Raw genomic sequence first — 13342 nt, 5'->3', positions numbered from 1 at the left:
GAGGAAGCCAGCAGAGCAGGGGAAGTCAACAAATAACTTTTTTTTGCATTAAAATGGAAAGTGTAGATTTTTTATTTTTAGCTATAAATGCTAAAATTTTAAATAATAATAAATACTTTAACATTTTTTGCAGGCCAAATAAATAGCAATGGGGCTTGTCATATTAAAAAAAATTAATAAATAAAATTAACACAAATATAATATATAAATTGTCTTTTAATCAATACGAGATTATTTTGTGTATATATTAATTATTTCTGATGACAAATCCTAGAAACATTAACAGAAAATCTGATTTTTATTTCCAAACTAATTACTTTACTACAAAATAACTTAAAAAAATAAAATAAAATAGTCACTGAATCAGTGCATGTGCTGGGAAAAAAGTCTCACTCTTTGTTCTTATTTAATATTATGGAAATGGCATTTGACTCCCAGTGGACTCCAAAAGGCCCCAGTGGTGTCAATCAAGAAGCTATTTTACTGTTTGTGCCCCCAGATGAACTGCCTGTTAATTAAGAGCACACCCACATGAGCCCACTGGGAGGTTGTGCTGTCTCTGAGTAAAGATGAGGGATAATTATGACAACACTAAACAAAAGAGTCCAGGTCAATAAGATTTTGTATAACAGCTAGGTCAAAACTGGCCTGTAGTGGTCAATTAAGTGTGATCTATCCTATGATAATCAAAATCATCTTCAACCTGTCTGACTCACACACTGCAAATCACAAAGCTATAAATAGGTTGTGAACAGGTGGAGTATCATCATGCTAACTGTCACAAAGACGTGCACCAAAATGATTGTGGTGTTCATTTAAATAATAACAACTGAATATCCAGATCCAATTAGTGGGAAAAAGACAGAAGCAGTTTGGTTTGAATGCCACATTAAACCAAAAGCGAACCCCAGAGAGCTGTGTGTTTATGAGTAATGATGAAAATGGTACGGTAAGGAGAATCTGGGTCCATCTGTGATTGTCGTAAGGATTCATCCCACGGGCTGATTGGATGGAGGAGGGCATGAAACATCAGCGTACTGACAGGACTGCTCTGCAAGTTTAGTGAGAGATGTGGGGGTGAACCATCTGTTTGAAAGACCTAAAAGCAGCGAGATGGAGAAAGCCATGAGAGGCAATTACTTGAAGCATCAGGAGGGACAGGTGTCTCATATCAGCTCCACCCAGGAAAGAGTAATGAAGTGCTGATGAATAAGAGCATGCAGAGACTAAATATTCACACTAAACGGATAGATTTGTGCTCTCTTCTCAACACAAAGGAGGAAACAAGCCATTCAAGGCACTGTTAGGATTAGGAGGGATCAAGTATGAGAGTGACAACACTTAAAACAGACAACAACGCTTATCGCCATCCCTAAAATGGCCACGATCTCATCAACCGGCCAACCAGCTGCAAGGACACAAAGGACTGAGACTCTCCATTCCAATTAAAGGCACCCTGATCTTGACAGGCCAGAGAGAAATATTACTGTCCGAGGTGAAAGTTCAACAATGTATGTGCTATTGAAAGATTAAAAATGCTTTCTATCCATCAGCTCTAAAGCTTCAGGAGCATCAGTCTCTGTTCATTTAAAAGGAGGTGGATGATTTGCATGTATGGTGCACTAACATTGAGCTGCCTACTTCAATATATTATAATGCGCTGCTTGCCCTTAATGGAGAATCAATGACAGGACAAGCCCGTCACCTTCGAGTCGACGTAAACACAATTTACACATTGACATGTGGAGGGTGTGTGTGATTGATTCTGACTGCTTGAGTGTTTTAATATTGTTTTCCGTGCACTCACTGTCTTCCACATTATCCATGAAAGCTCACCGTCTGGCAAAGGCTTAATCTCATTGTCTATGCCCCTCCCTTTGAGACATTCAAATGCTCTCATCGTCTTGCCACTCCTTTCTTTCCTGACCGAGGCATTGGAAATGTCCAGACATGCTTGCTGAGCTGTAGTTAACCAGAACTATTGGATTGGAAATGTTTCAATGGTCGAACAAGTGCTTTGCACCTGTAAATACTTCATGAAGCCCAATCAATTCATGCAACCAAAACAATCAATAATAAGGAAGTTGTCTTCTCTTTAATTCTACTAACCTTTACAGCACTTTTTTTTTCCAATATAGCTATTAAAACTACACTGATACTGAGGAAGAACCCATATCCAATCTAAACAGTAGATATCGAGCTGAATTAGCACTAAGAAACAGAATTAACAATGAGCTTGTATTATGGAGGTCAGTGCATTGACTAAACTGCCATATTGATATAAAGATCAGGGTTCAGTTGTTCTTAAGGACATCACATTTTCTCCAATACTTGGATGATCATCAGAGCATAGTCAGCATAAGGGCACTTACGCACCAGAGAAAGCTCTGACAGAGCATTTGACAGTCAGAAATGTACAAGATGCCTTTTAAGGGTGTGTTAAATGTTGGGACAGTCTGACAACGAGCAGGAATATGATTTTTTTTTTCTCATCTGCAAGAGGAGTATCTTATTTGTGGATCCCAGGCACTAATGTTTGAAAACCCTGGGCTAGATGGTTCTGTGAATAGATATGAGATCTTTCCCAAACAATTCTCCCCTAAATCACTTTAAAAGCTGATCATCAGTCACCTAAAATGAGTACTATTGAAATCCTTGGAAACATGCATAAACACATATACAAACCATATGGGTATAGCGACACAGATATGCACTGGCACACACAGACATGCCTGTGACCCCGAGGTGTGTGATCAAATGTGCATGTGAATATTCAAACATGCAGGATTAGGGGAAATAAATCCACACAGGGCCGATTAAGCATTGCACACACTTTTATATTATCCCCAGCATTAATAGATTGTGTGTGAGAGGGCTGTGAGTAGTGGAACAAAGTGTATGCACAATAGCCTCAGTTTTGGGTTAATCTCCTATAAAAAGTGCACACAACATTAATGTTATTCAGCTGCGGAGACTTAAACATGATGGTGTAAAACGATTAATAGTCTAAGATAACCTGCGTGCTCAGCAAAACCACCGTTTCTCACCTTCCCAAAGTCCCTCACGTCAAAGAGATCGAATGGATCAAACAGCTCACTGTTCCTCAGGCCAAACTTATCATGGCACACTTTCAGGAATGTTCGGATGTTCTTCAGACACAGAAACTGGAAAAGAAGGAGACAAATAAAAAAAATGTCAGACCATTTATTTACGATTAAAATTTCAACCTGATTGTAGAAAAAAAGGGGGAAAGGGAATTTAAAATAATTGGAAAAGTCTTTTTGGTAAATAACTACAAACCTATGGAAATATTTCCATACTTAACAGCATTAAAACACTGTCACTTCACAGGCATGAAGAACATTCTGCAGCATGTGGAGCCTATTTAATTTCCTGGAGCCTATTGACAGTCAGCTCATTTCCTTCTTCCTGTACCAGTGATTAAGCAAACAGTTATCACACACTATGATTTGGATCCCCATGCCCAGGCTTGGCTTAGATAAGCCAATGAGCATCTGATGGATCGCCTCTGGCATGATCTACCCCAGTCACTCTTCACTTACCAGCCTACAAACCTACCATTCCTTCTGTTCTTAGATTCTCTAAAGCAAACTGGATCCTTCTTTCATTGCACAATCATTACCTTTAGTAACACTTATGCCTGTATGACACAACGCTGGGTCCTGCTCCTCATTTGTTTCAGAGAATTCATGCATAAACATTCCTTGTAATGAGAATTTGTCTAATATAATTGACTTGAGCTGGATGAAACTAATACAACCACACAAACAGGGACAAAACAATAACAATTTTGCCATTGTTTATTTCTACCCACCAAATGTCAAGTAATCATGTCTTATGTTTAATTCATGTCTCTGATATAATTCAATTATGTGCATGGGTTCGCATTTCTATGGAGACAGCAGTGGAAACAAACTCCACAAATACTGGTAGCTGTGTTCACAATAGTACACTTAAGGCGAATAGTGCATTCAGTACTAGTAATGATTCAGGAGAGAAGAGGGCACATTACAAGCATGCCACCATTATTCAGCAGGAATCATAACCCCTATTGTGAACACACCACTAGCAGCTCTGTTTCTTGTGCAAACCGGGACAGCAGAGGCCTGTTTGTCATATTAAAGCCAGTACAATGGAGATAACCACCCTTAGAACACAAGCCGGATTAAATTCTCACAGCTGTGAAGCCATTTATAAAACTAGCCCTTAATGAGAGCTCAAGCGTGTCAGGATCAGTGTTATGCTGGAAACATAAGAGTGTAGCTATGCCTTGTACATGATACACAAGAAAATACCAGTTCATTTATCAGAACAGATAAGAATGGCTAAGACAAAGAGAATCACAAGACAAAAAGACCACAATAATCATACAAAATAACTATATATCATTATATAAAATGTATCTAATACTGCATTATATAAAATATATATTTGCATTTTTTGTAGATTAAAATCAGATGGCATTTTAGTTCAAGCAAAATTAACTAAAATTCATTAATATAAAATTAGATATATATGATGTCAAAACACTGGAAACCATGTCTTAAAAAAACAAAAACAAAAATTACCACTGGGAAAAAGTGCCTAGCAAGCACCACTATAATAACGTACTCAACAAAAATGCGGGAAGTTTATTGTTCTCATTTTGTATTCCCAGATGATCCTCAAAATGTCCCACTATAAGACAAGATACTAGACATTTTGGTGTTTAGTTACTTGCTTTTAAGAGACCACTGTCTGCTTCAGAAGAGATGTTTCAGTAATTTCTCTCTCTCCACCTTTTTTATCTCTCTGATACCATAAGTTCAGTCTGTTCTGTGATACCATAAGTTCAGTCTGTTCTGAAACCACTAACCACTAAAATTTGAATTTTCCATCCTGTTTAGCTGCACCAAGCTCAAATGAATAAGCTACTGTTTCTTCATAAATTTTACCCCACCCCCCTGTTTATGTGGCTGTGCTGCATTCCACATACCCCAACCCCACGCTATGTTTATGTGGCTGTTGCTCTCTTTGCATTAAGATTCTAGTGATAACAATAAAAATGATGAATACAGTGTCAGAGGGGTACAAAATGTATAACATACAAGATATAAAAAGCTTCCCATTTAAATGAGTGATACAAGATAAGTATAAAAACACACTCGGAACACATGGAAAAGTCAAAACTCTGTTCTGAAAATACATAACTAGACTTGCACCTATAAGCACGAATGAAATACTCCAGGGGGAAAATTATTTTTGATACAAATCATATTACAATATATACAAATATATATATATATATATTGACCATGGAACCAAAAAGGCTCTTTCTGCCCTCCTACCAGGAGACAAACTGTTCAGCAATCTTTTTTCTGTTTACGCTGTGTAAGCTTGATAGTGACATGGGTCTGACAGGACTGTGACTGGACTCTAATTTTGCTTACTTGCGCCCTGAAAAGGGGAGAATAAAACGCCCACGCAAAGCTTTTTCTCTGGTGGTATAAAATAATGTTTACTGTTTTTAAACATTAAAATAATATAACACTTTTCTTTCATAGTTCTCTTCAACAGGTATGCAAACGCAATGTAATCCTTTCCCTCATTTTTTTTCTCCTCAACAGGTAACGTTACAATCAAACAACACAGTATTAGTATCACAAAAGTATTCAGCTCAATCAACAAAATGCTTAAAATATCAAATCAATTGCACTGGCAATAAGCCCATACAATACCACTGCTTAACAATGGCCCTCCTGCTCACAGTTATGTTATAGATTGCTGCCACTGTTACATAACCGAATTTAGCTAGCTGCTGCTAGCAATTCTTAGTTCTAAAAATCAAATAAATAGCACCTTGTCAACCAATTCTTCCCAAACACATATCAGAAAACACATCATTTTGGACCTGGAAAAGGGAGACGATAACACACCAAGAGAGGCGGGGGGAGTTTTAAGGCAGAACAGAAGCAAAGCCGGGTCATGTTGCGAGAGGGGGGGAAGAGGAGCATCCGCACAGACACAGAGCGGCCAGGAGAAAACAGAGGAGCGACTGTCAGATTATGCTGTGGAAAAACTGCAGAAAAAGTGTGGGTGTTGAACCCTCTCACCGGGAAAAGTGTGGGTGTTAAAACACCCACATCCCCCACGGGTGCGACGCCCCTGACTACATGGAAAGATCAGAGCACCACCTGTCTCATTCAGCACAAGCACTCAGATTATGCTTTTTTCAATGAAAACCATATAGGAGGAGGAAAGACAGCTCCTGCATAAACAGCTAGGGGGAAAAAACAGGTTACAAAGAGCTGTCATTCCCTAACACTCTCATCCCTCAGGAACGGGTACACATAGGGAATAAAGAATTATTCTCTCTGCCTTAGGCACACCACCCTTGCAGGATGTCTTCCAAACTGTGAGAGCATCCACTAATAAACTAAATCAACAAAAATTAAACCTTTGATGAAGAGCAGGGAAGGATGAACATAAAATAAATCAAGATAGGTAATAGAAAAACAAGTTTAAAGGCAGCAATGTAGTCCTAGGAGAAGATTGTTGTGTCTGAGAAGCAGAAAAAAGAAAGACTGGGGCAGGGGAGTATCACTCCCCATAGGGGCATGAGGAGCACAGATCAATCCCTCCAATGATTCGCTTCAAAAACAAGAGTGAAGAAGACAAAGACTCAAACAATCTGTCAAGCAGTCAAGCTCTTTAAGCCTTGAAGCAGCGACTCAAAAAGACAGTCAGTCAGGTAGAAGGCAGGCACAGAAGCAGACAGCGAGTCAGCGGGTGAAGCCTGGAGTCTAGACTGTGGCGAGATGTAGTTAGACAGCCGTCAGAGAATCTGCTTTATCTGTGGTATGAGTCGGCACACATCTTTGGAGAGCTGTGGAGAAAAAGGCATAAAACAACAGCCAAAGCAATAAACCACATAAATGGCTGGATGGTTTTCAACAGATGGCACTGAGCACCGGTTAAGATGTTAAGGGAGTGGAATCCAGGTGCAAGGGAAGCAAAAATATCTTTAAAAGGAAATTGGCAAAGGGTCGATCCTGAGCCGAGTTCGGGATGTGAGGGGGCACCGCCCTCACTGACAGGCATAGCAGTGACATTTTGTCAAGCGCTCTGATCCTTTGTTTCGCTCACAGAGAGGAAGCTCCCACTGGAGCATGGTGCCCAGGACAGATCAAGACAGAGCAAGAAAGAGTGAGGGAATGAAAAGCAAAAAGACTAAACACACAGACAAACACACCTCTGAAGGGCTGATGAGGCTGTGGCTGATTAGCTCAAATCTCCTGCAGGATTTCCAGGGTCGCACAGATGTTAAAACCTCTCCGGAGAAAAACCTGGCCTCGACTAATTGGAGAGGCAGACACTAAATGAATAATGTATGCTGGAATGCAAATGATAATCTGATAGGATTATCCAAAAGGCTCAATTTATCACAGAAACCCCTCTAAGTCATGATCAAATCAAATACAGTGTACCTCATAGAAACCCCATCTGTTGTGTGAAACCAAAAAATAAATAAAATGCAGAAAACTGCAGAGTTGTCTTCAAAACACAAGTAGACTGCTTTCTAAAATTTGTTCTGCATGGATTACTTTTATACAAATATATATTTAAATTTGAGATAATTGTGAAAATTTATTCAAAAACAAAAATACACTTTTCAAGTCAGTCCAGTGAAAAGAGCAAAGAATCAGACCAAATCCACTGAGAGGCATGTCCCTCGCCATGGCAGGCTTTCTGAAAAGGTCCTCTTCCAGCTGAACCAGAGGAATCCTCCACAGAGGAACAAAGACTAGCCTCTCAAAGATAATGAAAAAATGGCAAGCCCTTTACATTCAGAAGCATTTCCAAAATAAATAGCCCAACCAGGCAAGATAAAGGAAACCATGTATTAACAATTCCACTGTCAGGGCTCTGGTACAGTACAGTGTGAAGACAATGAGAGCTTTTCAGTTCCCCAGAACACTATCTGGACTCAACTGAGTCAAGAGAATGAATGTATGCCCGACAATCTGATCTGTTGAAAGATGGGACACAAGAACAAAGGAAGTCAAAATCTTTTATTATCACCATCTGACCTGATTTCCTATTTCTGTTAAACCTCCTTCTGAAATTCCAGAATCATAAATCCATTTTCTTTTTAGTCTCTCAGGCATTTATAAAAAATACATGCTTAAGAACCAGATAGTGTTTTACTCCTGTTTCTGTTTGTTTTCTTATATACTCACATTGTTGCCAGGCTACACATTTTGCTGCCTGAGAAATCTTTTCAAATCTGTTCAGATCTAAAGATGTAGAAATACACTGATCATCCTCAGAGACTGTGAAACTAAGATAAAACCGTCTTGCCACAGGATCTCAACTCTTTTTTATTCCATATTTTTTGTAGTTTTGGAGATTGAATGATCATCTTCAGAGATTTTGTAATTTTGATCCCTGATTTGGAGATGGGAGCCACGCCCTGCTTAGGAAGTAGACAGTGTGGCATAAACCCTGTTTGACTTCAAGGCTGTCCACTTTCGAGTAACTTTAGATTTATAAATTAGCACTATACCTTGCTCTATTCTGGGCACCCAGCAAATCACACAGAAGTAGAGCTGTAGACACTGGGCAAAGGCCAACTGAGTAATCGGTGGATTAAGTAGCCAGCAAACACATCAGACACAGGGCTGATGAATGTGGAGAGAAGGGCTGCAGAGAATCACAGACTACAGCTGATCAATGGTGAGGTTATTTATGCTCCAAGGGAGGGGAGCTGGGTGCCGCATCAATTTTCTGCAGTCCATTTCTCTCTTTCGGCAGTGGTTCCTCATATCTGTGATTTAGGCTGCTCTGTACGTTCTCATTCTTCTTTCAAAAGACATCTCGGACACATCCTAAGAAGCTAGGCTCCATTTCTTGTGTTGTTTACTTGGGGAATAGATGTTTCTGTTTATACAAATGCAAAGTGACATTAGTATTGGGCACACTCATTTGAAATAATCATACAAAGTAGCACGGGCAAGCGTTTTTAATGGAGCAAGTGTTCTGCAAACATTTTCTTGTACTTTTCTTGCTGTGCGGCCCGTTGCCTATTACATGCCTTAAAAATGCATAACCGAAGGGCACACATAAAGGAAAAGCATCACTCCACCACATTTGTGCCATCAGCGACAGAAGCCTCTTTAGAAACAGCCAATCCAATTACAGCAGCAAAATCATTCCACAACCATGAAATGGTTTGAGTGGGTGTGTCAGGTTGATGCTAGCTAAAAATATGGGTTATCTGTGATGACAGCAACAGACAACAACCAGTCCTTATTCTAGATTTACAAGATTAATGCTCTGGTCTAAAATCTAGCAAGTTGTTTTTCTACTGCCAATTCTGGCAAAATTCTTACCATGACCTCTGTACGCTTTATAATGATTAATTTTAGTGCTTTAAAGAAGAAATATTTGGGTGGAAAAGATTTAATTGAATGAATTAAAATAGTTTGGCTATGTTATTTTAAAAAAGCAAGAGAATTGGTTAATAAAAATTTGTTCTCAGTTCCCAACCATTATCTTAGAAGACAGCATAATTTTCCTGCCTACTTATAAGTAGTCTTGTGTAGCCAGACTGATGGCAAAAGGTCTGGGAACCATGGACGTATTAAATGGCCATATGACTGACAGGTAAAGAAACCAATCACTTTTTCCTTTTGTGCTGCATCATGTTTAAGGGCGTTGAAATTTATTCATGAATGTCTCACAACTTTAGGACGTCTTATCAGTGAACCTTGCATATTTTTAAGAATCCAGGATTTAGTTGATCTAGATGAATGCTCAATGTCACCAATATAAACGCGACAGCTTTCTTCTTCAATTAGATGGCTTTGTGTTGTTTCCAAGCGGACCGTTAAAGTGCCCCATAATACCTTTTCGAATATTACCTTTAATGTAGAGTGTGATGTAGCTGTATGTAAACATAAACTATATGCAAAGTTGTGAAGCCGACAGTGCAATATAAAAATGTTATTGTCTATCAAAAAAAAAAAGAGTCGGCTTGCAATCACCTAAACAAGTCGTCAGGAATTCGAACCTTATTCTGTTACGGCTCTACATCACAAAGTAACACATTTGCATAATGTCTGCCCACGTTCTACGTCGCCAACTTGCCCACCCACAAACAGTAAAATTTCCGTGTGGTTAAAGGGTTAATTCACCCCAAAATGAAAATTGTCGTTAATTACTCACCGTCATGTCATTCCAAACCCGTAAGACCTTCGTTCATTTTCGGGAACACAAAATGAGATATTTTTGATGAAATCAGAGAGCTATCTGACCCTCCGTAGACAGCAACACAAGTTAAATTTTCCCAGGTCCAGAAACATAGTAAATACATCAGTAAAACAGTCCATGTGACATCAGAGGCTCAACTTCAGTTTTGCGATGTTACAAGAATACTTTTTTGTGCAAAGAAAACAAAAATAACATTATTTACTCAACCATTCTTCTGAGGTAATACTGAGGTAAAATTAAATCTATTTTTGGAGAAAACTAACTTGTTTTTTGACCTTGTATGCATGTAAACCTGCTTTATGAGACTCATAAAACAATATTAGTAACCTTAAAAATGGCATAATAGGGGCACTTTAAAGAACGTGACAACCAAACATCTCCAGGAAATTCTGTAGAATTCAACCAATCAGAGGATGACTTTGAATCTGCTGAAGTGTTTCCAGTTAAGTGTGCACATATCAGACGTTTAGCCAATGGTCCAATGTAACTTATAAAGCAGTCTTTGCACCTTTAATGCCACACACAATAATCTGCATTGCAAACTTTTTATTGAATTTCTAAAAAGAAATGTATTGCAAATATAATTGTTATTATTTTTATTTTTAAAAATAAAAGCAGCAGTTCAGCGTAGCATAGTGAGGAGTGTTTGACAGCTCATTTCTAGTTCTGGAAGCAGCTGCTGGCTCTCAGCACTTAGTTGCCATTATCTCAGAGCTAGCTAATATCATTAACATAGAAAATGGCCTCTTAATCACTCAGTTCATTCCATGGCATCTGTGCCTGTCATCATTTTGTTTGTGGTCTTTATGACATGGATAATTTTTAGTTTTATCATTTTTTAAAAGTTATTAAGGTGCATCTCAATAAATTAGAAATGTTGTGGAAAAGTTCATTTATTTCAGTAATTCAACTCAAATTGTGAAACTTGTGTATTAAATAAATTCAATGCACACATACTGAAGTAGTTTAAGTCTTTGGTTCTTTTAATTGTGATGATTTTGACTCACATTTAACAAAAACCCACCAATTCACAGATTCATCTCAACAAATTAGATTGCTTCATAAGATCAATAAAAAAAAAAAAAAAAAAAAAATTTTTAGTGAATTGTTGGCCTTCTGGAAAGTATGTTCATTTACTGTACATGTACTCAATACTTGGTAGGGGCTCCTTTTGCTTTAATAACTGCGTCAATTCGGAGGTGATCAGTTTGTGGCACTGCTGAGGTGGTATGGAAGCCCAGGTTTCTTTGACAGTGGCCTTCAGCTCATCTGCATTTTTTGGTCTCTTGTTTCTCATTTTCCTCTTGACAATACTCCATAGATTCTCTATGGGGTTCAGGTCTGGTGAGTTTACTGGCCAGTCAAGCACACCAACACCATGGTCATTTAACCAACTTTTGGTGCTTTTGGCAGTGTGGGCAGGTGCCAAATTCTGCTGGAAAATGAAATCAGCATCTTCAAAAAGCTACTCAGCAGAAGGAAGCATGAAATGCTCCAAAATTTCTTGGTAAACGGGTGCAGTGATTTGGTTTTCAAAAAACACAATGGACCAACACCAGCAGATGACATTCTACCCGAATCATCACAGACTGTGGAAACTTAACACTGGACTTCAAACAACTTGGGCTATGAGCTTCTCCACCCTTCCTCCAGACTCTAGGACCTTGGTTTCCAAATGATTTACAAAACTTGCTTTCATCTGAAAAGAGGACTTTGGACCACTGGGCAACAGTCCAGTTATTCTTCTCCTTACCCCAGGTAAGAAGCCTCTGACATTGTCTGTGGTTCAGGAGTGGCTTAACAAGAGGAATTCGACAACTGTAGCCAAATTCCTTGACACATCTGTGTGTGGTGGCTCTTGATGCCTTGACCCCAGCCTCAGTCCATTCCGTGTGAAGTTCTGTTAACATGCTTGGATACAGCACTCTGTGAACAGTCAGCTTCTTTGGCAATGAATGTTTGTGGCTTACCCTCCTTGTGAAGGGTGTCAATGATTGTCTTCTGGACAACTGTCAGATCAGCAGTCTTCCCCATGATTGTGTAGCCTAGTGAACCAAACTGAGAGACCATTTTGAAGGCTCAGGAAACCTTTGCAGGTGTTTTGATTAGATTAGCTGACTGGCATGTCACCATATTCTAATTTGTTGGGTTTTTTTTTTTTAAATGTGAGCCAAAATCATCACAATTAAAAGAACCAAAGACTTAAACTACTTAAGTCTATGTGCATTGAATTTATTTAATACATGAGTTTCACAATTTGAGTTGAATTTCTTAAATAAATGAACTTTTTTTTTTAAATTCTTTCTTTTTTGTTGTGATGCTGTTTTATACATGATGAAAAGCATGTTTTTTGTTGGTAAGAAAAAAAATGATGGGAGCATATTTTGTTGTTTTTTAAAAAAAAAAAAATGATGATAAACATACAAATTAGTTTTGGATGAGAGTAAATATTTTATTTTCATTTTACAGAAATTGTTCACCCAAAAATAAAAATTATGAGGTTCCAAACAAATTACTTTTTATCTTTATGTATTTTAAATATGAGGCACTGTGCCAGATTTTGCCTTTTTTTGTTGTTGTTGTTAAAGGGATACTCCACCCCAAAATGAAAATTTTGTCATTAATCACTTACCCTCATGTCGTTCCAAACCCATAAAAGCTTTGTTCGTCTTCGGAACACAATTTAAGATATTTTGGATGAAAACCGGGAAGCTTGTGTCCCATAGACTGCCAAGTAAAATACACTGTCAAGGTCCAGAAAAGTATTAAAAGTGTCGTCAGAATAGCCCATCTGCCATCAGTGGTTCAACCGTTGTTATGAAGCGACGACAACACTTTTTGTACGCGAATAAAACAAAAATAACAACTCCATTCAACAATTTGTCTCACTTGCTTTGATATGAAAGAAAACAGCGCATCAGTGCAGCGCGGCTGACACAGAAGAGCGTAAGCTGCCTGCGTACTGCTCAGATTCTCCAAAATGGCGCTACACTGATGTCGAGTGACACAGAGGAGACAAATTGTTGAATGAAGTTATTTTTGTTTTATTCGCATACAAAAAGTATTGTTG

At 38.5% G+C, this 13342-nt stretch overlaps 1 protein-coding gene across 9 annotated transcripts in view; it reads right to left on the bottom strand.

The window, feature by feature from the left end:
- Nucleotides 1-13342, bottom strand: part of LOC109080113 (guanine nucleotide exchange factor VAV2-like) — a 156731-nt gene that overhangs the window by 105899 nt on the left and 37490 nt on the right. For all 9 annotated transcript variants that reach the window (XM_042778874.1, XM_042778876.1, XM_042778880.1 and 6 more), the window contains exon 2: nucleotides 3048-3164. In XM_042778874.1, coding sequence (XP_042634808.1) covers nucleotides 3048-3164 — 117 coding nt within the window. The remainder of the gene's footprint in view (nucleotides 1-3047; nucleotides 3165-13342) is intronic.

The sequence above is a fragment of the Cyprinus carpio genome, chromosome A21, assembly GCF_018340385.1.
Source record: "Cyprinus carpio isolate SPL01 chromosome A21, ASM1834038v1, whole genome shotgun sequence".
In the NCBI taxonomy this organism is placed as follows: domain Eukaryota; kingdom Metazoa; phylum Chordata; class Actinopteri; order Cypriniformes; family Cyprinidae; genus Cyprinus; species Cyprinus carpio.
Note: the sequence above shows the minus strand (reverse complement) of the source record. Positions and strands in the feature narration are given on the sequence as shown.